This window comes from Scyliorhinus canicula, chromosome 16, assembly GCF_902713615.1.
Source record: "Scyliorhinus canicula chromosome 16, sScyCan1.1, whole genome shotgun sequence".
Lineage (NCBI taxonomy): Eukaryota > Metazoa > Chordata > Chondrichthyes > Carcharhiniformes > Scyliorhinidae > Scyliorhinus > Scyliorhinus canicula.
In genome coordinates, this window is record NC_052161.1 from 9251549 (window position 1) to 9277303 (window position 25755).

General features: G+C 47.9%; 1 protein-coding gene across 2 annotated transcripts in view; it reads right to left on the reverse strand.

Annotated features, from left to right (window-relative positions):
- zgc:123010 (uncharacterized protein LOC641500 homolog) overlaps positions 1-25755 on the reverse strand; it is a 165314-nt gene that overhangs the window by 3293 nt on the left and 136266 nt on the right. Inside the window, exons 13-15 of one of the 2 annotated variants that reach the window (XM_038822346.1) lie at positions 22081-22158; positions 6218-6320; positions 1535-1671 (exon numbers count right to left, since the gene is read on the reverse strand). In XM_038822346.1, the coding sequence (XP_038678274.1) occupies positions 1535-1671; positions 6218-6320; positions 22081-22158 (318 nt within the window). The remainder of the gene's footprint in view (positions 1-1534; positions 1672-6217; positions 6321-22080; positions 22159-25755) is intronic. The other variant, XM_038822347.1, reaches the window with a different exon arrangement.

The window sequence follows — 25755 nt, forward strand, 5'->3', positions numbered from 1 at the left end:
AGGCCCACCCAACCCCAGAACCTTTGCCGGGATCCTCCCTCTGCAGCTTGGCAGCGACACAAGGGATTAGCAATGGGCTAACCTCGCTGACCCTCCTCAGGGTTGTGTGCAGCAGGCTAGGGGGTGACTGAAAAGGTGTCAGTGCCATGGGGGCAGTGCACCATTGAGAATGCCAGGGAACGGGGCCTGATAGGGAGCGCCTGGGTCACCCTAATGCATGTGTGGGGGGTGACCCATTATTCCTGTAGTGGGCGGGACGATGCCCCACCTTGATGCGGGGTTGGGGGTGCTCCCCTCATCAGCAGAGTGGGGGGTGGGGCGTCCGAGACCAGTAAGCCCAGGGAAACCAGCGTGTTGACCACTTTGCATAATTTGCTACAGTAAAGATATGAGAATACCCCCTCAACGACACTCCTAGCTCCAACGGGACTCACTCTGGATTATCTGCTGGTGGGAGCACTTAGTCCCTCCTTGCTACAACATAGTATGCTCAAGAGGTAGCACGGTAGCATTGTGGATAGCACAATTGCTTCACAGCTCCAGGGTCCTAGGTTTGATTCCGGCTTGGGTCACTGTCTGTGCGGAGTCTGCACATCCTCCCCGTGTGTGCATGGGTTTCCTCCGGGTGCTCCAGTTTCCTCCCACAGTCCAAAGATGTGCAGGTTAGGTGGATTGGCCATGATAAATTGCCCTTAGTGTCCAAAATTGCCCTTAGTATTGGGTGGGGTTACTGGGTTATGGGGATAGGGTGGAGGTGTTGACCTTGGGTAGGGTGCTCTTTCCAAGAGCCGGTGCAGATTCAATGGGCCGAATGGCCTCCTTCTGCACTGTAAATTCTATGATAATAGTTCAGCAGGCAAATCCTTCACATGGTAAAAGTTTCCATGTGCGTTCGGTACCAATAGTACATGGGTGCCCAGGAGATGCTCAGCCCCAGTGTGCCAGGTAACAACACATCAAACGTCAAAGCAAGGCCATCTCGGGTATCTCTAAGCTTCGAGTCTGCATTTCTTCTATCTAAATGATCAGAACTTCTTCCAGGAGACTGGCACAGATCCAGAGCTTTGCCCTTCCTGATTAGATTTGAGGAAACTTTCCCTCCCTTTATAACTTCAAGGTAAGGAAACTGGGGCAATATCAACAATAACTTCCTTCACTTAACGCCTTTGACGTAGTCCCAAGGTGCCTCAGAGGGGTGATTATTAAATAAAATTCCACACCAAGCCACATAAGGAAATGTTAGGACAGGTGACCAAAAACCTGGCCAATGAAATAGGGTTTAAGGAGGTTGAGAGACTGATGGATGGAACTTAGGCGCCGAGGACCCAGCCATCAATGCAGGGAGCAAGGAAAATAGAGGATGCATAAGAGGCCAAAATTAGAGGAGTGTAGAGATCTCGGAGGGTCATAGGGCTCAAGGAGGTTTAGAGATAGGGAGGGGCAATGCGGTAAAGTCAAATGACACTGAGCCCTCACGGACAAAGATCGTGTGACTATAAATGTCCATCTAAGTCCCCGCACCTCCTGAACTCACCCGCACTCGGCCGTCACGATTTCCGGCTGGACCGACACTCCCATCGGGACAGGGGGTTTCTGCAGTGGGGAACTCCGTTTAGTCAGATGTCTGTCAGGGTACCTAATTAGCAGCTTTGTGTTTTCTATTTCTTTACCCTGTGAATGAGAGGGAGAGAATTACTGGCCCAATGTCACAATGTGATACTGGGGGGCCCTAAGGTATAAAAGATCAGGAGGATTCAGCCCTTCAGTTAGTCAACCTCGTCGGGAGCAGCCAGTGGCGTTATAGAACATAGAACGATACAGCGCAGTACAGGCCCTTCGGCCCTCGATGTTGCACCGACATGGAAAAAAACTAAAGGCCATCTAACCTACACTATGCCCTTATCATCCATATGCTTATCCAATAAATTTTTTAATGCCCTCAATGTTGGCGAGTTCACTACTGTTGCAGGTAGGGCATTCCACGGCCTCACCACTCTTTGCGTAAAAAACCCACCTCTACCTCTGTCCTATATCTATTACCCCTCAATTTAAGGCTATGTCCCCTCGTGCTAGCCACCTCCATCCGCGGGAGAAGGCTCTCGCTGTCCACCCTATCTAACCCTCTGATCATTTTGTATGCCTCTATTAAGTCACCTCTTAACCTTCTTCTCTCTAACGAAAACAACCTCAAGTCCATCAGCCTTTCCTCATAAGATTTTCCCTCCATACCAGGCAACATCCTGGTAAATCTCCTCTGCACCCGTTCCAAGGCTTCCACTTCCTTCCTATAATGAGGCGACCAGAACTGTACGCAATACTCCAAATGCGGCCGTACTAGAGTTTTGTACAACTGCAACATGACCTCATGGCTCCGGAACTCAATCCCTCTACCAATAAAGGCCAACACACCATAGGCCTTCTTCACAACCCTATCAACCTGGGTGGCAACTTTCAGGGATCTATGTACATGGACACCGAGATCCCTCTGCTCATCCACACTACCAAGAATTTTACCATTAGCCAAATATTCCGCATTCCTGTCATTCTTTCAAAAGTGAATCACCTCACACTTCTCCACATTAAACTACATTTGCCACCTCTCAGCCCAGCTTTGCAGCTTATCTATGTCCCTCTGTAACCTGCAACATCCTTCCGCACTGTCTACAACTCCACCGACTTTAGTGTCGTCTGCAAATTTACTCACCCATCCTTCTGCGCCCTCCTCTAGGTCATTTATAAAAATGACAAACAGCAACGGCCCCAGAACAGATCCTTGTGGTACGCCACTCGTAACTGAACTCCATTCTGAACATTTCCCATCAACTACCACTCTCTGTCTTCTTTCAACTAGCCAATTTCTGATCCACATCTCTAAATCACCCTCAATCCCCAGCCTTCGTATTTTCTGCAATAGCCGACCGTGGGGAACCTTATCAAACGCTTATTAAACTTACAACACAGAAACGGAATGTTCCCTGCACCCTGTGGGTGCCCGTGCCCCACGGGAACTCAGAATGCACTGTGCCACCCATTCACTGTGCCACCCATTCACCCTGCCACCCATTCACCCTGCCACCCATTCACCCTGCCAATCATTCCCTGCGCCACCCATTTGCCCTGCCACCCATTCGCCCTGCCACCCATTCGCCCTGCCACCCATTCGCCCTGCCACCCATTCACCCTGCCACCCATTCACCCTGCCACCCATTCACCCTGCCACCCATTCACCCTGCCACCCATTCACCCTGCCACCCATTCACCCTGCCACCCATTCACCGTGCCACCCATTCACCCTGCCACCCATTCACCCTGCCACCCATTCACCCTGCCACCCATTCACCCTGCCACCCATCACCCATTCACCCTGCCACCTATTCGCCGTGCCACCCATTCACTCTGCCACCCATTCACCGTGCACCCATTCACCGTGCCACCCATTCACCGTGCCACCCATTCACCGTGCCACCCATTCACCCTGCCACCCATTCACCCTGCCACCCATTCGCCGTGCCACCCATTCACCCTGCCACCCATTCACCCTGCCACCCATTCACCCTGCCACTCATCACCCATTCGCCGTGCCACCCATTCACCCTGCCACCCATTCACCCTGCCACCCATTCGCCCTGCCACCCATTCACCGTGCCATCCATTCGCCCTGCCACCCATTCGCCCTGCCACCCATTCGCCCTGCCACCCATTCGCCCTGCCACCCATCACCCATTTGCCCTGCCACCCATTTGCCCTGCCACCCATTCACCGTGCCATCCATTCGCCCTGCCACCCATTCGCCCTGCCACCAATTCGCCGTGCCACCCATTCACCCTGCCACCCATTCACCGTGCCACCCATTCACCGTGCCACCCATTCTCCGTGCCACCCATTCACCGTGCCACCCATTCACCCTGACACCCATTCACCGTGCCACCCATTCACCCTGACACCCATTCACCGTGCCACCCATTCACCGTGCCACCCATTCGCCGTGCCACCCATTCACCGTGCCATCCATTCACCCTGCCACCAATTCGCCGTGCCACCCATTCACCCTGCCACCCATTCACCGTGCCACCCATTCACCGTGCCACCCATTCGCCGTGCCACCCATTCACCCTGCCACCCATTCGCCGTGCCACCCATTCACCCTGCCACCCATTCACCGTGCCATCCATTCACCCTGCCACCCATTCACCCTGCCACCCATTCACCCTGCCACCCATTCACCGTGCCACCCATTCACCGTGCCACCCATTCACCATGCCACCCATTCACCGTGCCACCCATTCACCATGCCACCCATTCACCGTGCCACCCATTCACCGTGCCACCCATTCACCCTGCCACCCATTCACCATGCCACCCATTCACCCTGCCACCCATTCACCGTGCCACCCATTCACCCTGCCACCCATTCACCGTGCCACCCATTCACCCTGCCACCCATTCTCCGTGCCACCCATTCACCCTGCCACCCATTCACCCTGCCACCCATTCACCCTGCCACCCATTCACCCTGCCATCCATTCACCCTGCCACCCATTCGCCGTGCCACCCATTCGCCGTGCCACCCATTCACTCTGCCACCCATCCACCGTGCCACCCATTCGCCCTGCCACCCATTCACCGTGCCACCCATTCACCGTGCCACCCATTCACCCTGCCACCCATTTGCCCTGCCACCCATCACCCATTCACCGTGCCACCCATTCACCCTGCCACCCATCACCCATTCGCCCTGCCACCCATTCACCCTGCCACCCATTCACCCTGCCACCCATTCACCGTCCCATCCATTCACCGTGCCACCCATTCACCCTGCCACCCATTCACCGTGCCACCCATTCACCCTGCCACCCATTCACCGTGCCACCCATTCACTGTGCCACCCATTCGCTGTGCCACCCATTCACCCTGCCACCCATTCACCCTGACACCCATTCACCCTGCCACCCATTCACCGTGCCACCCACTCACCCTGCCACTCATCACCCATTCACCATGCCACCCATTCACCCTGCCACCCATTCACCCTGCCACCCATTCGCCGTGCCACCCATTTGCTGTGCCATCCATTCACCATGCCACCCATCACCCATTCGCCCTGCCACCCATTCGCCGTGCCACCCATTCACCGTGCCACCCATTCACTCTGCCACCCATTCACCGTGCCATCCATTCGCTGTGCCATCCATTCACCGTGCCAGCATTCACCCTGACACCCATTCACTATGCCACCCATTCACTATGCCACCCATTCACTATGCCACCCATTCACCCTGCCACCCATTCGCCGTGCCAGCATTCACCCTGACACCCATTCACCGTGCCAGCATTCGCCCTACCATCCATTCGCCCTGCCACCCATTCACCGTGCCACCCATTCACCCTGTCACCCATTCACCCTGCCACCCATTCGCCGTGCCAGCATTCACCCTGACACCCATTCACCCTGTCACCCATTCACCCTGCCACCCATTCACCCTGTCACCCATTCACCCTGCCACCCATTCGCCGTGCCACCCATTCACCCTGACACCCATTCACCCTGCCACCCATTCGCCGTGCCATCCATTCACCGTGCCACCCATTCGCCGTGCCACCCATTCACCCTGCCACCCATTCGCCCTGCCACCCATTCACCCTGCCACCCATTCGCCCTGCCACCCATTCTCCGTGCCACCCATTCGCCCTGCCACCCATTCGCCCTGCCACCCATTCACAAATGGTCTCTTTCAAGGTTACGCTCATGTACGACTGTGCACAACAATTTTATAGGTCCTGCAAATTTAAATAAACTGGTTGCGCACAGCAATGTAATATTAGAGGGCAAATTTCAATTCCCCAACTGTTGTGTGTCGATGCATATGATGCAGCCGAACCTTCTCCCAGTCTAGCCAGTGATGATTACATAGCAAGAGTGATTTTTTTAAAATCCTATTCCCCACCTTAGTTTTAATATCCTTACCAAATAACAGCCCACTTTGAAATATTCTCTTGAACCCCAGCCTTGACCACTTTTTGTTTAGAAAAAAAAGTCGATATTACACTATTATAGAAAACCGTGAGGAGCCATTTATAAATGCTGTTTCAGAGCAGGTTGCCCCATTTACTAGCAAAGCCTCCGATGCTTCCCGCATTGATAAATCGGGGGACTTTGATTTGCAAACAGGGTAGATGACAACGTCATGCTCAAACGGTGAAATCTTTCTGAACTCACCTGTAACGCTTCCAATGCTTTAGCAGCTGCCATGTGGCACTTAAAGTTGACAAATGCACAGAAGCGTTCATGTAGTACCCGGATACTTTCGATCTCCCCATAACTGGAAGGAAGCAGTGAGAAATAATTAAAATATGAATTAGCTGCGCCCCATCAGTTCTGTCCAACGTATGTTTTCATCAAGCAGGAATGATATTGGCAGAACAGAGTTACCTCATCCACAGGAGAGTATTTTAAGACATCAGGGCTCAAGTCAACAACTTATATTTGCACTTGGTGCCACTTAAAAATAATGGTTGGGGGAGGAAGGGGTTGGGGGGTTGCGGGGAGTATGTTTGATAACTTTCCCGGAAAGAATTTGGAGGCAGCCAGATGTGGGCTGTGAGAAAGTCTCTAGCCCACACCTCCTTAACACCCCCCCCCCCCCCACCCACTTTCCATTGCTCCTCACACCATCCAGGCTAACTCATCCAGAATTGGCTATGGGCAAATCTCAGGAGCCATGCTGAGATGAAATAAAATGAAGTTCCTTAGCGTCTATTGATGAATTCATTATTAAAAAAGACACTCTCATCGATAAGAACACATTTACTAGGTTTAATTTGCTTCAATTGCTCAATCCATTATGAAAAAAAAATTTGTATTCAACTTTATAAGTCTGTGCTGTCAATCAAACGGTGAACCGACAGGTATCCCACTGTGATAATGATAGGTTGTGAAATCAGTCACTCAGCGCAAGTCCTACAATGATAACCCTAAGGTTTATGTCAACAGACAGATTGAAATAGCAAGCATGATTTTTGTTTTGTTAAATTCCAGGTCATTTTTCCAAAACAAATTATAAGCCCGGGGATTATAAACCTTGACAGTTCCCATGAATTTATCCACTTTTTACACAACATTTTGCCTAATTTTAGCAATCTCAAAAGGTACTTGACCTCTTTCAAAGGTTGCCCTGGTCCTATCCAAATGAGTACCTGATCTCTTTGAAGGGGTGCAATATGTCTCCAAAATGGTACCCTACCACTCCAAAGAACTCAAGAAACTTTAAACCTTTTTCCTGCAAGCTCCAAAGCCCACAACCCATGTTTTGTACATCTTAGTTACAAGAATTGGATCGGTTTGAAGGCAGCTGCACTTTGCAGCTTCTGTGAGGGTCCCTCCGGTTTGTTTCCTATTGATTCCCTTATTTCCCCTTTGTTTTATTTTTGCTATTACAATTTTGATCCACAGATGAGTAATGGACCTGTGACTTTAATGCAGCCTGTCTCTTTAAGGCAAAGCATCTTACACACAGCCGTTGCCTTTAACTCAGGCAGGAGAGATCAATGATGACTCAGTTTAACTGACTTGGCTGGCAGTCAATGAACTGGCTGGAAATGCTGGGCTTTGCCAGTAACCAGTGGCAACTGGTTCTGATTTCTCTGGAATGTTTCTCAAGTGCCGTAAGGCTGGGTGGTTTTTAGTTTTGCTTTCTGTTCTGAAGCCGGAAGAGGCACCTCTGATTTTCTCTCCCCGACACGATGGGATCTCTCTCCAAATCCAGCGTAAGGACTCTTCTCTCACCCCCAGTAAGGGTGGATGTCATTTCATTGAAACTAAAAAGGACTGAGATTAAAAGTCGGGCTGGAAACTGGGTTTGATGCGAGTCAAAGAATCTTGAGCAAAGAAGATTCAAAACTGGACCTTTTGAGTTGAAGGCCCTGTTTAGTAAAGGCTAAGGCGCCTCTCCAGAAGAAACCCTACTGCCTGTGAATACTGAATGAATGTTTGTGTGAGAAGAATATCACACCGGTGCCGTTGATCAATCAATGTGCTGGCATGAAAGCATGTTGCAAAGAATTACCATCAAAAGCAAGGACCTCTTTATGTTAATCCTTCTTATTTTTACCCCTTTCCAACCTTCTGTGTTTGTTTGTCTTGTGTGTGTGTGGGATAATTAAGGGGATAGTAGGTTCGCTTGCCGTTATTCCATTGTAATTACCCCATATTTTCTGTTATAAATAAACAGTAACTGTGTTTCAACTGACCAGCCTGGTGACTGTAAATTATTGGGCAGCAAAGGGCCAACGATTTCAGGATTTTTCTGCAAATTATTGGTTAATTCACGGGTGTTGGGATTCCGGGGTCTGTGGGGCTGGAATTGACCGCGCATTGGCCCAGGGTATCGTAACATTACCTCCATGTACCATGGATGTGCAAAATACAACTGCCCCTGTGCCCCCACCCCCCCTGGGAACTTAGCTCAGGGGCGACACTTCCAAATCCGGGCCTCCAGCACCATTGTGGATAAGTCGGAGGCCCTCTCTGTCACGCCGTAAATTCAGGCCCTGGAATCGATATGTTTCCTGATCAAGATCTCCTAATCATCACCAAGTTCTTCCCGCGTATCTGATTTATTTTGAACTCTCATCGCTGTTGCGAAGTGGGCATATTGAAACGGAGAGAAAACCGGTACTGCAGACCATGAAATGTGTTGCGAGGTACGGCACAGCCTTTGACAAAGTGCAGAGATGCATCAAAGCAAAATGTTTTGGATAGTGGCTACCACACAGAGTGGCTGAAGGAATTACATCGGATTCCTCCAGCAAAGGAGGCCCTTCTGCTCACCATGCCTGTGTGAACACTTTGAAAGATCAATCCAATTAGTCCCACTCCTTGCTTTTTTTCTTTTTAAATATGATACATTTTTGAAAGTTACTATTAAATCTGCTCACACAAGCCTTTCAAATCATAGCAACGCGCTGCTTGAAGAGAAAAATCTTACCTGTGTGACATTATGATAAATGTACAGAACTGTAAGGGTTAATGGTATGGACAAATCAACCACTAGAGGGAGCTAGATGTAGAATTATATAAGGCACCGATGCAAAGCCTGGTGGGTGAGAGGTTGAGGAGAAAGCTAGAAGCCAGACTGTAGGAAAGATAGTGTGAGTGAGAGCAAATCATAGTTATTGTATTAGTGTAGAGATTAGGAGTAGGTTAGTGTAGATTGTATATTTATTATCAACTGTTTGTTATCTAGGAGTAAGTGTCGTATCCAATTTAGTGTAAATAAATCTTTAGCTTTGTTCAATATAAAACCTATTTGTGGTTTTTGTGAACACTATGCAATCTATCCTTGGATTAGAACCACAAAGGACACCACAACCTTTTTTTTGACCAATTAAATCCGTTTCCCTAATCACTTGACCACCCGACGGTGGAACCAGTTTCTCCAGATTGCACCTAAACCCTTCATGAATTTGAACACATCAGTCGAGTTTCACCTTAACCTTCACTGCTCTAATGACAATGATCCCAAAGTCCCTACTTTCTCCACATAAAATTGCAACATGTAAACGAGGCGTCCAACTCATACACTCTGCCCTGGTGCTTATTCTCTACATTAACAATAGTCCCAATACCATGTTCCCGTATCCCTTTCATCTCTTTTCCTGCAAACACCTACCTCAACTATTCTTAAATGTTGATGCGGTTTCTGCCTCCATCACTCCTTCCCCATATGTCATCAATAAATAATGCGATGGTGATGGTGATAGGCGGGGTGGAGGTCACTCAGTTCAATAGCTCACACAGTTGTCCAAATACCGAACACTGAACATTTATTTATTTAAAGGTCTTCACATACTCAGCAGAACAGAAAAGAAAGAAATGAACACCTCGCTCTCCTTTGAGACTAACGTCACACACAGTGTATCCCTATTTATACAGGGCTGGTTTAGCTCAGTGGGCTAGACAGCTGGTTTGTGATGCAGACAAGGCCAGCAGCGCGGGTTCAATTCCCGTACCTGCTGCGAATTCTGAATTCTCCCTCGGGTACCCGGAAAGGTGCCGGAATGTGGCGACTATCACAGTAACTTCATTCCAGTAAGCCTACTTGTGACACTAAAAGATTATTTATTATTTATTTAAACATGGGCGGCAAATCTGTTTCCCAGCGGAAAAAAGACTGAACACGATCTATAATAGCAAACCAGATTAACAGTACGGGTCCTCATACAGGCCATGTTCAATCCAAATCAGGGTTTTGGTCAATATTGAGATCAGCCAGAAACACCCAGTATGCACACAAGTTCTTCACTCTCCAAGGCGCTTCCTTGCGTTCACCAAGTTGGTTTCCCTCCCTAGCAGGAGTCAGTGCCCAGCTTATATAGTCTAGCAAGGCTACACAGCCGATTCTCGTCACACTCGTTCCTGATAGGGGTTTCCCGTCAATCTGCCATGTGACATCCGGGTTGACCTCCTGTGGCCATCTTGGTTAAGAGTAACTCAGTCAAGAAACTGGAGAATCTTCTGAGAAAAGTATCGTCCTTCCAGCACGCAGCCTCTGGTGATACCACACTAAGAACACGATAAATATCAGGAGTAGACCACTCGGCCCTTCAAACCTTCTATACATTCCTGGCTGATCTTCAGCCTCAAGCAAGCATTCCCACCCACTCCCCATGTACCTCAGTCTCTGGGAGCACCAAAACCAAGTACGTTCCATATCCTCACAGCCCTGTGCATAAAACAATCTCTTCTGCTCATTGCCCGAAATCTTTTAGCATTTAATCTCAGATCTCCTTTTGCTCGGTCCCTCGGCCACAGGAAACAGTTTCTCTCTGCTCTCTCTCATCCTTCGTAATTCTTTTTTTTTAAAATTAAATTTAGAGTACTCAATTATTTTTTTCCAATTAAGGGGCAATTTTAGCATGGCTAATCCACCAAATTACGCCCCCCAAATGTGGGGGCGAAACCCACGCAAACACAGGGAGAATGTACAAATTCCACATGGACAGTGACCCAGAGCCAGGATTGAACCTGGGACCTCGGCGCCATGAGGCTGCAGGGCTAACCCACTGCGCCACCGTGCTGCCCATCCTTTGTAATTCTAACCACATCCATCAAATCAACAACAGTCTGATATTTATACACTGCAAATATTTCTTTTAATCGCCTCTTTTCCGACAAAAGCAGCTTGAATTTTTCATGTTTTCCATTATATTTGCAATTCCTCTGCATGGCAATAATCTAGTGAATCTGTGCTGAATGCACCCTATTGAGAGGCCATTCGGCCCATCTAGTATGTACCGATGCTCCGGAAAGAGCACTCTACCTCGGCCCACTCCCCCACCCTATCCCCGTGACCCCGCATTGATCATGGCCAATCCGCCTAACCTGCACACCGTTGGGCTGTGGGAGGAAACCGGAGCACCCGGAGGAAACCCACGCACACACGGGGAGAAGACGCAAACTCCACACGAACAGTCACCTGAGGCTGGAATTGAACCCGGGCCCTTGGCACTGCGCGGCAGCACTGTGCCACCATGCCGCCCAAACGCTTCATGTGATACAGCTGTGGTCCTATTCGCCAGATTCGCTATTTAATCCTGAGTTGTGCATTCTATTCTGAAATCCTGTATTCTGTTAATTGTTACAGCATTATCCACTTGATGCCGTTACAACGGCCTTTAATGTCAAATCTGGGAATGACCTTTAATCCAGAGGTTATACGATCAAAGGGTGCCGACTGGGAACAAGGAAATGCAACTGATACAAATCTGACACATCTGGATCAATAATTTTGACGCACATCGAAGAACATTCGAGACATCTGCATGTTTGTAACTGGACCTGTCAGAGAGGGTAGAGCTTGCTGCTGTAATCGCAGATACCTGAGCAGTAATTAGCAGGCATTAATCTACCGCATTAGTTCAGCTAGTGCTAAACTATGAAAGCCCAGCTGGAACCATTTAGTGAACTCCACGGTGAGATCACTTGCTTGACATCACTGAACTTTCCCTCTTTGTTCATATTGCTAAACAATGTCATTTTATACTAAAGGATAGTCATTACAGCAAAAGAAACAATCATTACTGGGAATGCTATGTAAACACTAGAATTAGCCTATCTCTCATTACAAAGTCATCATTTTACTTTACTCATATAGGGTTGCAAGTCGCTTGAACTTGCTCTGCCTATTAGATCACAGCTACTGTACACCTCAACTTCATTTACTTGCTTTTGCTCTATGTCACTTGATACCCTCATACTATTGGCCAAAGTTTAAATCACCCTCTTTAATGCTTTAACACTTGGTGTTCTAGGAGTGACGTATTGAATCAGAAACCTGGCTAATTGTTCCCATCCCCTATATTTGTGTCACTTATAAACTCCCCCCCACGTTCCCCCAACCCCCCCCTCCCCCCCTCCTCCTTCATTATATTCACAGTCACATTCAGACCAGTGCCTCAATTCAGGAATTAAACCTGGGGACTTTCCATTACAGGTTGGAATGAAGCTGACTGGTCAGTGGGAAGCTGGAATCAAGCCTTCTGCCAGCTCTTTGAAGGTGGCGCTGGGTTTACAAGGCACAACCCAGAGGTTTTGCACATGGTTAATTGTAAATTAATCGAGTGTTTAATTGAACTCAGGTGGTGGGCAGTATCTGGGGATTCACTCGAGTTCCTATATAGAGGTGCACACTGAAACTAGGCTTTTTGGGTTTTGGAGGTGCATGTTTGTAATATGTCTCCCTGCAAATGAAATCTTCTAAATAAGTAGATTCCAGTTCTCCCCTTCAGCCGGTCTACTGAGCTGGATCTAAAAGCTAAATGACGTTCCAGATCCTGACTTGCATCATTGTTATTATTTACCACGAGCCACACCCTTTCTATTTCTAGACAGAAGTCTGCATTTTGACTAGACAAAATAGAAGGTACTGTTATCTGGTGTTTACGTGGATCTTCCCAACAGACAGTCCATGTACCACTGAGACATTAAGGGTGCTTACTCATGCAGAGGCACTTCTGGAGGACGTTACTGCCAGGAGCACAGTTCTGTTCAAGTTGAATCGCCGAGAGATGAAAACGGTTTGCAAAAAGAAAACTGGCTGTTTGTTGGCAGCCAATTGAATCCTAATCCGGACAGAACGCTTCTCAGCAAACACCGTGCATTTTCAGCTGTGTAATGTATTCGGCACTGTGCCCTTCAAAGAGAGTAGGGTAGAGTACAAGAACAAACAATTGAACTTTGGCAAACGTAGCAGACTGTGACTGTAGGGAGAACTCTGAAAATTCTTTAGGCATGAAATTCCCTCGCTTCGCGCCGCATTTGTGCGGCGTGCTGGGCCGCCTGTCACTTCCCGCACGGTGCTGTGGGAAGGACACACACGTAGCCTGTGCCAGAAGAGCTTGAATTGACACTTTCCTGATGTCACACCACCCAATGGATGATATGGTGCCAAGGTACCAAATATGGACCCCACACAGCTTCGTAGATTGCTCTGTGTTCCACTGCAAGTTGGGCCCTACATTAGTGCAGGATTAGATTTTACATTTAGATTTATTGTCACGCGTATCGAGGTACAGTGAAAATTATTGTTCTGCGTGCAGTCCAGGCCCATCAGTCCATACATGAAACATAGAACATATGATAAATACATGAGGATACATAATAAAAATACGTAAATATTGACAGCGGGCAAGTATATAGTATATAATGTTACAACTGTAGAGAAGATAGAACATAGAACATAGAACAGTACAGCACAGAACAGGCCCTTCGGCCCTCGATGTTGTGCCGAGCAATGATCACCCTACTTAAACCCACGTAACCCGTATACCCATAACCCAACAACCCCCCCATTAACCTTACACTACGGGCAATTTAGCATGGCCAATCCACCTAACCCGCACATCTTTGGACTGTGGGAGGAAACCGGAGCACCCGGAGGAAACCCACGCACACACGGGGAGGACGTGCAGACTCCACACAGACAGTGACCCAGCCGGGAATCGAACCTGGGACCCTGGAGCTGTGAAGCATTGATGCTAACCACCATGCTACCGTGAAAAGATCAGTTCTGTCCATAAGATCAGTTCTGTCCATAAGAGGGTCATTCAGGAGTCTGGTAACAGGGGGAAGAAGCTGGTTTTGAATCTATTAGTGCGTGCTCTCAGTTTTTCGTATCTCCTGCCTGATGGGAGAGGTTGGAAGAGAGAATAACCCGGGTGGGAGGAGTCTTTGGTTATGTTTCCCAAGGCAGCGGGAGTTGTAAGCAGAGTCAATGGATGGGAGGCGGGTTTGTGTGATGGACCGCGCTGTGTTCACGACTCTCTGTAGTTTCTTACGGTCTTGGGCCGAGCAGTTGCCATACCAGGCTGTGATGCAGCCAAATAAGATGCTTTCTATGGTACATCTATAGAATTTTCTTGAAGGGCCAGAAGCCTAAATTACAGGTGAGATCATTTTAGAGAATTTATTTTCTGTTGCAAGTGTCTGAATGTCTGAAGTCTATTTGGAGCGTGCTGTGGTGGGCTGCTGCATCCTACTGGGATGGCAGACAGTCAGTCACTGCAACAAGCTGCAATGGGTCTGAACCAATCGTGGCAGTGCCTCTGGATCTGCTGGATAACAGGGAGATGAGGCAAAGGTTGCAGAGAGGTTCAGCATCTTGTTAACTATTCTGCCACATCAAATGTTTAGATACATGCAGTTTCGAGATTTTGCCAGAAAGGAGATACAGAGCTTCCACATTGCTGGAGCAGGTGCTGATGACAGGGGGACTGGAGAAGGGGGTAGTATCGGCGGTTTGCGGGGCTATTTTGGAGGAGGAGAAGGCGCCGCTGGAAGGGATCGAGGCAAAGTGGGAGGAAGAGTTGGGAGAGGATATGGAGGAGGGGTTCTGGGTGTGAGGTGCTCCGGAGATTGAACGCCTCCACCTTGTGTGTGAGGTTGGGGCTGATACAGCTGAAGGTGGTATACAGAGCACATCTCACAAGGGCGAGGATGAACCGGCTCTTTGAGGGGGTAGAAGATGTGTGTGAACATTGCGGGGCGGGGCCCACAAATCACGTTCATACTTTTTGGTCTTGTCCAAAGCTAGGGGAGTACTGGAAGGAGGTTTTTAGGGTAATCTCTAAAGTGGTGCATGTGAAACTGAACCCGGGCCCTCAGGAGGCCATATTCGGGGTGTCGGACCAGCCGGGGTTGGAAACGGGTGCGGAGGCAGATGTTGTAGCCTTCGATTCATTGATTGCCTGAAGGAGAAAGTTAAGTTTGAACTGAGGGGAAGGATGGAGGGGTTCTACAATTCATGGGCATTACTCATTATGCACTTTTGAGAACTGGATAACATCGAACATTAGTTGGGGGGGATGGGTGGGCGGATTGGGGGGAGGGGGGCTGTGTGTGTTAATGGGGACTATGGGAGATTCCTGATTCCTTTTTGTCATTTGTTTATGTGAACATGCGGGCTAATGTTTAGGGTTTGGTGGGGGGATGGGATCGTTGTTATTGATATGGGGATTGACATATTCATTACTGATTATTGTTTGTTGTTGGTGGGTGGAAATTTGGCAGAAAATGTGAAAAAGGAGGAGAATAAAAATATATATATTTTTTTAACTATTCTGCCAAGTCAGAGCTGGACTCCTGCAAGTGAGGGGTCCCCTCTAGTCGATCTCCTTGGTTGATCCCAACGAAGGGTTAAGCAGAGGATTGAGTTACTTTTTAAAGTACACGCCTTTTCCAAATCAGAACGCATTTAACTATTTCAGTTCTGAGCATTTAAAATGCCATCAAACAAGGTTTTGCTGAGCTAAAGAAAAGAGCAAATGTATTAACTACTAAATGAAAGAAAAATAATGAAACACAGCATCAAGCATTCGGTCCTCGTGCAGTCCTTCATGCGGTGCGCGCACACACCGAGGGGAGTTAGAGTCCAATAAAAGGGTGGAAAGAAAAAACAATGAAGTGTGTAATTGTCCTTGAGGCTTAGATTTCAAATGCTGTGACCAATTTGGGTTAGCTGGTTTTATGGAAGCAGTCAGATGTAGAAGATATTGCAACTATTGCGAGGTGTCGGCTTGCTGGTAGATATCTGGTGGAGTTGGCTTCTCAAACTGGGCAGCAGTCCTATTCCAAGAGAGGGAGAGAGAGAAGCCCTCAAGCTTGTTTCCTCTACTGAAGATTTTTTGACACCGTTATCTAATGAATAAAACCTTGCCTTGCAATACTTCACCCATTGTGTATTTGCTTGACATTTTCTCGGTGGCAGCCATTGTTTCAATATCCAGTGCCTTTCACTTTTCGTGTCTCTTCCTTAAGACAGTTACGAGTTTCAATAGGTGTCTGGATTGTCTCTCTCTCCACTTTCGCCGGAGGGCGATTTGTTTATTTCTCACCTTCAACTTGGAACGTGGCCGTCTGTTTTTAAGGAGCTTTCTCTGTCTCAGTTCAAATTCCAAAATTTCCAGTTGGTTGGAAGTTGAAAAGTCGCATTTTCAGGAATAAAGGCGTATAGCCTGGTAAGGCTTGTTTCCTGGCAGTGTTAGTATATAGCGGTGTTGGATGTTTCAGATTGAATATGGTTCACACAACTTGCCTTCATAGGGCACCTTTAACAGAGTAAAACATTCACTCCCTCCTTGCGAGAACGGAGTTGTGGTTTGTACTATGCGTTACTTGCTTTTCCTTTTGTACAGTACTATACAATGTCATTGTTTTATTTGTTAAAAATATCTCAATAAAATTGTCTTTAAGAAAAACATTCACTCCCTCCACCACTGATGCACAGTAGCTGCCGCGTGTACTGCCTACAAGATGCACTGCAGCAATTCGCCAAGGCTCCTTAGGTAGCACCTTCCAAGTCCAGCGATCTCGATCACCTGGAGCAGACACGTGGGAACGTCATCACCAAGCAACAGACCATCCTGACTTGGAAATATATCCTTGTTCCTTTACTGTCACTGGGTCAAAATCCAGGAATTCCCTCCCTATCAGCATCTACACCGCACGGACTGCTGCTGTTCAAGAAAGCAGCTCACAATCCCCTCCTCAATTGGGCAATTGGGGATGGACAATAAATGCTGGCCTAGCCAATGTTGCTCAAAATCATGAAAGGATTAGGATAGAAACTAATCGCAAAGACTTCACTGAAACATTAATAAAACGTTTAACACTGAAACACATAAAGAGGTGATTCAAAGCTTGGGAGCCAGATTCTTCCTTTCTGAGGCTAAGTGCGGGGGATCTGTGGCGACGTTGACAAAAAACAGTGGTGCCCCCTCACCGATCCTGTGAACGGTGAGGGGTGAGAAGCCACGGCGCGTAAAACCTCCGGCCTCCACGAAATAAACGGCCGGAGAATGGCCGGATCCGTGGACCCGCATGCGCACGCCGACGACCTGCAGCGGCCGCGCTGTAAAACACGGACTCGACCCCTGGCCACCCCCACCAGTCCTCCCAGCCCCCGCGGAAACCCACCTCCCCCCGCCGCCAACCAGCAGCCCGGCTTCCGCCCGACTGTGGACACAGTCTTCATAAAAGAGGACAAGAGCGGCAGCTAATGGCATGACTGCCTTTGATGGAGTGAAGGAGATGCGGGATGCTCAAGAGGCCAGCATCGAAGGAGCACCGAGTTGTGGAACCGGAGGTAGCTGTAGAGTTAGGGAGGGGTGGCTGACTCCATGGAGTGATTTGAAAACAAGCATGTGCATGCAACCTAAATCTCAACACCGAAGCTAAGCACTCCAGCCAATAGCTATTCACAAGTGTAAACGAGCTGACACTACGCAACCAACCGTGAACACACTTTAAATGGAGAACCTTTCACTCATCATAATATGGAACGTCGCTGTTTTTATGTTGGGTTCTGTGCTACCACTAATGCAGCTGCTTCCCAGGCAGTGAGCATCAGGCTGCCAATAGCAAATCTTGGATTTAACGTGACTGTCAAGTGAGACAACATTTTGCTTGTTAATCTTTTGGGTGCAGGCAGCATTAACACAGGCACTGAGCAACTTTAAAAGCAGTTTTTGTTCCCGAGACATGGCATACATCTATCACGTCCCCTTTAACTAAATAGCAGCATATGATTTAAATTACTATTTCAAAGACTCCGTGAGCAAAGCGTCTCGACAGAACCAGTCTGACTCTCATACCCCTTAAAACATTAAATTATACAATGTCAATATTTAATTTACCTTACCCTATTTCAGGCAGCATATTTCCGTGCTGGTATCATTATCCAGAGAACTGACATAGGCGAGTTTCTGAAGCACAATGAGAAAGTCTCTCGATGTGTGGTGACTGTCTTGTAAATGCCTTTTATAAAGGACAGTTTTATAATACCGGTGTAGCGAGTGCGCAGAGGGAATAGTTTTGCTGTCGCTGTACAGATTGCATTTTTAAGGGGAAGGATACGACAATGCATTGTTAGTGGTAAGGATAGCAAAAGTGCAAATACAACAAAATAAGACCAGGGTTTGCTAATCGTGGCGAAAATTATTCGGCAAGACATTTCCCCGCCCCAGAAATCTTTATAGTGCTGCTGCTTTTTGAAATCAGATTCAAGGCATTCTCTGAGTGAAAGAAGAAAAAGCTTTGCATTCATATAGCACCTTCCCCACTCAGTACGTCACAAAGGACCTTACAGCCAATTAAGTCATTTTTATTTTGAAGTGTAGTCACTGGGTGTAATGCAGGAAGCCCAGCAGCCAGTCTGCGCACAGCAAGATCCCATAAACAGCAATGGGCAGATCATCTGGTTTTTTTTTTTGGGTGATGCCGATTGAGGATTAAATAATTGCCAGGACGCTGGTGATGTTATCCTTGCCGTTCTTCAAAATACTGCCACGGGAGATCTTTTACGTCCAGCTGAGAGAGAGCAGACTCTGTAATCGTCAAGGCAGCCCTTCCGACAGTGTGGCGCTTCCTCGCGGCTACACTGGAGTGCCAACCCTGATTTGTGTGCTGGAATCCCTGGAGTGGGACTTGAACCGTCTGACTCAGAGGCGAGAGCGTGGCCCACTGAACCACAGCTATTTGGCCTCGCTGTGAATTAGGCGAGCGAACTATCACCCCGGACCAGTAGAAAGGCTCTTCTGAAGTCAGAAGTATTGTTTGAGCAGAGAAGAAAGGCAGGTCCCCTGACCAGAGAGATGAACACCAATGCCCAAGGTGAGAAATTAATCGCATCCAACATCACTAATGAGAAAGAAAAACTGCAGAGTGTGACAGTCCTGTAACTTTTTAAAAATCAATCTGCGGAAAAGTTTATTCATAATTAATAAATATTGATTTCTGCTTATTCTGCTGTTTGGCCTGTGACATCTCACACACAGGATATGACCACTCCCTTACACTGACACGGTGTTGTTTTTCTCTCTGCTTCTCCTCTGTCGTCATGTTCCGTGTCTGAGTTTTGCCCGTGTGAACTTCTCTTTTTGCATCTCTCTGTCCTTTCTACTTTGCTCTCATGAATCTTGGTAGAGAAAGTTTGGCACTCAACTCCTTTCTCACCTACTCCTCTCCTAATGACTCTTAGTTTGCCTTATGTCCCCTCGTTACCATGGCCTTGTAAACCCCTGGAACCGTTCCACCATTCCGCCGCTTCCCACCACCTCCACACAGAAACTATCAGCTGGATTCTCCGTTCCCGACACTGAAATTGTGATCGGCGATCGGGGGGGGGGGGGGAGAATCAATTCCGACAGCGGATTGGGGGCTGGCGCCGGTTTGATGCCGGTCCGCCATGGTCCGGCCCCTCCCAACCGGCATCATCGTGATGCGCTCCGCGCGCAGTTGCAAGGCCGTTGGCGCCTCATCGGCCGGCTAACCCATGATGTTCTGCCCCCAATGGGTCGGGTTCCCGACGGCACAGTGTGGTCCCAGCGGTCGGGAACCTGGCGTGCCGGCTGTGGACAGTGTCTAGCACCGCCACACTCATCCGGGATCTGTGCCGCTGGCCGGGGGGGGGGGGGGGGGGCTTCAGCTATCGCTGGGGGGGGGGGGGGACTGGTGGGGGATGGCCAGGGCGTGGGTTGTGGGGTTGCGGTTGGCGAGTTAGGGTTCTAGCACGGCGCGGCTGGTGCAGGTTGTCAGCCCTGCGCATGCGTGGCCCGGGACCTGGCCATTCTCCGGCCGTTTCCGGTGCAATCCGCGGCTGTTCCTCTCACTGGTACCGGGATCAGTGAGGGATCTGCGGCGATTTTCCTGTCGGAAACTTCCTGCGGACTCTCCATTCGCGCCAGCATGTAGCCTCAGGAACGGATAATCCAGCCCTATATGTTTTCCTTCAAACTAACTGATCAAATTTGCCTCCTCCCCGATCCCTGCAATCCTGTCATTCAGCTCGCTGGCGAACCCTCCCAGCCACTCCCTCCACACTCCCATCCACAGGATTAACATAAAATCAGCCCAAGTTAAAGAGATCAGGTCCACGTACACTTAGGCTTTAGGGAGAAACTGAGACTTTCAAGTAAAGACTTTAATGAAGGCCTTGAGAGACAATTTAATTTAGAATGTAATTATACCACTGCGCATGATGTAATTATATATATTTTTTTAATGTGTTTAAACCCTTATTTTTGGACGGTTTAAATGTCAGTAACAGAGAGATTGCAATGACAACTTAAAAACATTTTCAGAAAGAATTCTGAATGAATTTTGGAAACCAGGCAGCCAGATTAGACAATCTCAAAATAATATACTCAACCTGCCTTTTGTGCTACACCATGTGGCAGCTTTAACATTACACATCAGACTGCCACCTAGGGGACTAAGAGGTACTGCAGGTACCCAGAATAAGCACTTCCAATGAAACGCGTGCCCCAGATACCAAGGCCGCGACTTTTTGGCCCTTTCCCGGCAGTGGGATCTTCCAGTCTCACCAAAGGTGACCCACCCCCTCCCCACTGTTCGGGGGGAATCTTGCTGTGTGCAAATTGGCTGCCACGTTTTCTACAGCAGTCACTACACCTCGTTGGCTTCAAAATACGTTGGCATTCCCCGAGATTGTGAAAGGCGCTACTGAAATGCAACTCTTTCTTTCCTTTTTGGTTCTGCGCTGACACTAAAAGAGAGTTAGCCTTTCCTCTTGTCCTTGTAAATATTCCAAAGGGAAAGTGTTAAAGGTTTTGCATTGTGAAGATGCATTCACTTGGAAAGTAGCTTGCAAGGGGCTGGTTTAGCACAGTGAGCTGAACAGCTGGCCTGTAATGCAGAACAAGGCCAGCAGCACGTGTTCAATTCCCGTACCGGCCTCCCCGAACAGGCGCCGGAATGTGGCGACTAGGGGCTTTTCACATTAACTTAATTGAAGCCTACTTATGACAATAAACGATTATTATTACAATTTCCCCAACATATTTCACTGAGATTGGGGTCAGCGTAGAGAGACTGTAAACCCATTCGTTGGATATACATTTGGACCCAGACTTGGGAGCTAAAAGAATAAGTGGTCAAGACAATGAAATGAAAATCACCTGTTCGGGGAGGCTGGTACGGGAATGGATTCATTTGGGGGGGGAAAACACCCGATGCTCAGGTAGGGTTGGGTACTATGGAAGTTTGTGTGAATATGGGGCCAAGAGAGCCACTTTCATCCAAAACTATACTCTTACCACTTAGTTCTTCGGCACTCACTTGCTCATTGCAACAACTTTAGTCCAAAACATTCCAAAATGGCTTTGGAGGACATTGGGATTTGTCGCGGGATCTGGAGTTGTGCTTAATATCATTTCTGATTGGGGAGTAACGACACAGGATGTCCCATCACATCGTTAAATACGCAGAGTCCACAACGGGTGGACGCACATGGGGCTGGATTCTCCATCCCACTGCGACAGATTTCTGGTTCAGCACACGGGCGGGATGCTCCATTTCCCTGGCCAGTCAATGGGGTTCCCATTGTGAGGCAGCCCCACACTGTCGGGAAACCCCCGGGTTGCCAGCAAAATGGAGAATCCCGACAACGGAGAATCCAGCCCATGGTCTCCAAAAGGAGATGGATGTTTGAATGCCTTGCTCCAGGTAATGACAGTAAAATCAATGCAGTTTGACAAATGCAAATACTGGGCACGTTTGATACTTACATTCTAAACAGATCTTTAAGCTGCTTCTCTTTGACGTGAACAGTAACATTTCCAATCCACAACGATGCACAAGGCAGCCTGAGGGGGGGGAAATATAATGACAAGATAATTGGACAAGGCAACACTCCTCCCTCAACCACCGGCACCAAATACAGATGAACTGGTCACTCATCTGAATTGCGGAGTCTTGCCATGCACAAAATGGCTGCCACACTCGCCTGCACAAAACTGCTGTTTCACTTCAAAGTGCTTAGCGATGCAGGAACATTTTGAGTAAATACTAGTTTTTAAAAACATATATATATATTTCCCACTACCTCTTGCACAGTGCAATGAAACACAATCTGCAAAATCTCACTTGTCAATCTTTTAACCGACAAAGTTTCTAGAAAAAAAAAATCATTCTGCTGTAACAGGACCGACAATGAGGGAAGAGGTTGGTTTTTCCATATATGAGTCATGCCTTTGAACATGTATCCCATTGATGATGCTTGTTTACCATAATCTAACCCAAACACAGACTAATTCCTGAGTGTTAGAAATCGCTTGCAACATCCCCATTACTTTGAATAGCAGAAATGAAAGATGTGGAACCTGACTGTTGTGTGATATACTCTGGGACAACACAGGCTGCAACTCGATGCAGCTTTGACCAAAAGATACTCCAGACGTTGAAGTAAGTTCAATGTGATTTATTGAACCATTAGCACAGTTCTCTATGAGTTCGACTCTCCTGCTAATCTTGCTATAGTAACTCAGTCTAACTAACCAGTCTGCTCTAAGCCACGTGGTGAGTGTGATGCTTCTGATCTGCCCCTGTCCTACTCTCTAAGTGTCGCCTGTGGAAAGAGACAGAACATGTGTGCCCTGTCCTTATATATGGGTTTAGTAATGCCCCCTTGTGGTAGTGTCACTACTGGGTGTCTTGGCTGCCCATTGGTTGTGTCCTATTCTATGTGTTCATTAGCTGTATGTCTGCATGTCATGACGTCTCTGGTGCTCCCTCTAGTGTTTACTTAGTCAAACTGTATTTACATTAACCCCGTCTGTATTTACAGTGATGCATATCACCACACTGACCTCACCCATTGAACAGTTGCGTCTCAGAGACTGGGACAACTGGAATCTCTTCCATGGTCCTTCGCTTGGTTAGCTGATCTGAGCCAGAACTGCAACAATAAGGGTGATATCCTTCTCAAACCCCCAGTTGTCTTCACTACCTCTTCCTTCTTCGTCCTCAATAATACTTTTGTCACCTGCAGACTTGAACATTCCAACAGTCCCCCCCACATTCTAAACTGGAAGTCAACCCAAACTCTGCTGCCCTTGTCCTAACTTGCACCAAGTCTCATTTACCCATCACCCTTGTGCTTGCTGACCCGCACTGGTTACCGTTTAAGCAACGCCTGGGTCTTAAAATGGTCATCCAGCTGTGCAAACTCCTCCATAGCTTCTCCCACTCCCTCTTTCCATAACCACCTCCATCCCGAGGACCCTCCGAGATATCTGCGCTCATCCAACTCTGAACTCTCCAGCACCCCCAATTTTAAAAGCTCCGCCATTGGGTGGCCATGCCTTCAGCTGCCTGGTCCCGAAGCTCTGATATTCCCTCCCTAAACCTCCCCTCCATTCTGTCCTCATTAAAAACCCTCCTTAAAACCTACCTCTTTGACGAAATAAGCTTCTGGTCTCTTGCCCGAATATTGGGTTACGGGTTACGTGGGTTTAAGTAGGGTGATCATTGCTCGGCACAACATCGAGGGCCGAAGGGCCTGTTCTGTGCTGTACTGTTCTATGTTCTATGTTCTAACTCAAGACTGCACCACCACCTCCTCAAGGGCAATTAGGGATGGGCAACAAATGCTGGCAGAGCCAGCGACGCCCACATCTCATGAAAATTAATTTTTTTAAATCCCAAGCCAGTTCTTGAAATATGAAACTAGACACAAACACTGTTCTTAATAATGGGTTTATTTACAGAATGCAGCACCATATGTGCCTACATCCTGTTATATTACAATTAGTAATATCATTTGCTTACTGCCAGAATGGTCATATGCTTGATGTTCAGTAACACTCAAAGTCTTCAAATAAAGCAAATACTCTTTATTGAGTAACGATTATAAATTAACTGCGTTTGTTGACTCTTCTATAACTATAACTGTAGATTAGTTAAATAAGATTAAAAATAAAATATATAAAACGATGATTAACTGCACCTACACACTAAGCTATCTCTCTCTAACTCTGTTCAGTCGTCACTCCTAACACGAAGAGGCAGGAATTCTCTCTGAGTTTACCTTGTATACATCTATCTGGTGCTGCCATCTTGTGGTTATCTAGCACTTACTTGTAGATGTTAACCCTTTACACACCTTCAGATATGAATCATAGAATTTACAGTGTAGAAGGAGGCCATTCAGCCCATCGAGTCTGCACTGGCTCTTTGAAAGAGCACCCTACCCAAGAACATACCTCCACCCTATCCCCATCACCCAGTAACCCACCCAACACTAAGGGCGATTCTGGACACTAAGGGGCAATTTAGCATGGCAAATCCACCTAACCCGCACATCTTTGGACTGTGGGAGGAAACCGGAGCACCCGGAGGAAACCCACGCACACACGGGGAGAACGTACAGACTCCACACAGACAGTGACCCAAGGCGGGAATCGAACCTGGGACCCTGGAGCTGTGAAGCAATTGTGCTAACCACTATGCTACCGTGCTGCATATACAGATGACTACACATTCGACCTACCGGCCCTGTGACTCAGCAGCTCCTTTTCTCGGTGCTCTAGGTACTTAATCAAACAATGCCCTCCGCCTGCATATCTTAACAATATAACTAACATACCAATATGAAATTTAGACTTGAAAACACATTTAGATAAACTGGGGTCATTCTCCTCTGAGCAGAGAGTCTTCAGGGAAGGTTTAATGGAGGTGTACAGAACCTTGAAGGATTTTGATAGCATAAATACGGAGCAACTGTTTTCAGTGGCACCAGGATCAGTTACCACAAGAGACGGATTTAAATTGATCGGCAAAACCACCAGAGACACCAAGAAGAAAACAAAATTGTGCAGTGAGTTGTGAACTGGAATCAGCGAATGAAGAGGTGGTGGGAGCAGATTCAATAGGAACTTTCAGAAAAGGAACTGAATCTTTTTTTAAATTTATTTACGGGATGTGGGCGTCGCTGATTAGGCCAGCATTTATTGCCCATCCTTAGTTACCCTTGAGAAGGTGGCGGCGAGCTGGCTTCTTGAACCGCTGCAGTCCCTGCATCCAGGATTTTGACCCAGCAACAGCGAAGGAGCGGCCGATATATTTCCAAGTCAGAATGGTGAGCGACTTGGAGGGGAACCTCCAGGTGGTGGGGTTCCCAGGTATCTGCTGCCCTTGTCCTTCTAGATGGAATTGGTCGTAGGTTTGGAAGGTGTTGACGAAGGAGCCTCGACTTCCTGCAATGTTGTTGTCGAAGTTACACACGGCTGCCACTGTTCATCATTGGTGCAGGGATTGAATGTTTGTGGAAGGAGGAGCAATCAAGCGGGCTGTTTTGTCCTGGATGGTGTCGAGCTTCTTGAGCTGCACTCATCCAGGCAAGTGGAGAGCATTCCATTACACTCCTGACTTGTGTCTTGTAGATAGTGGACAGGCTTGGCTGG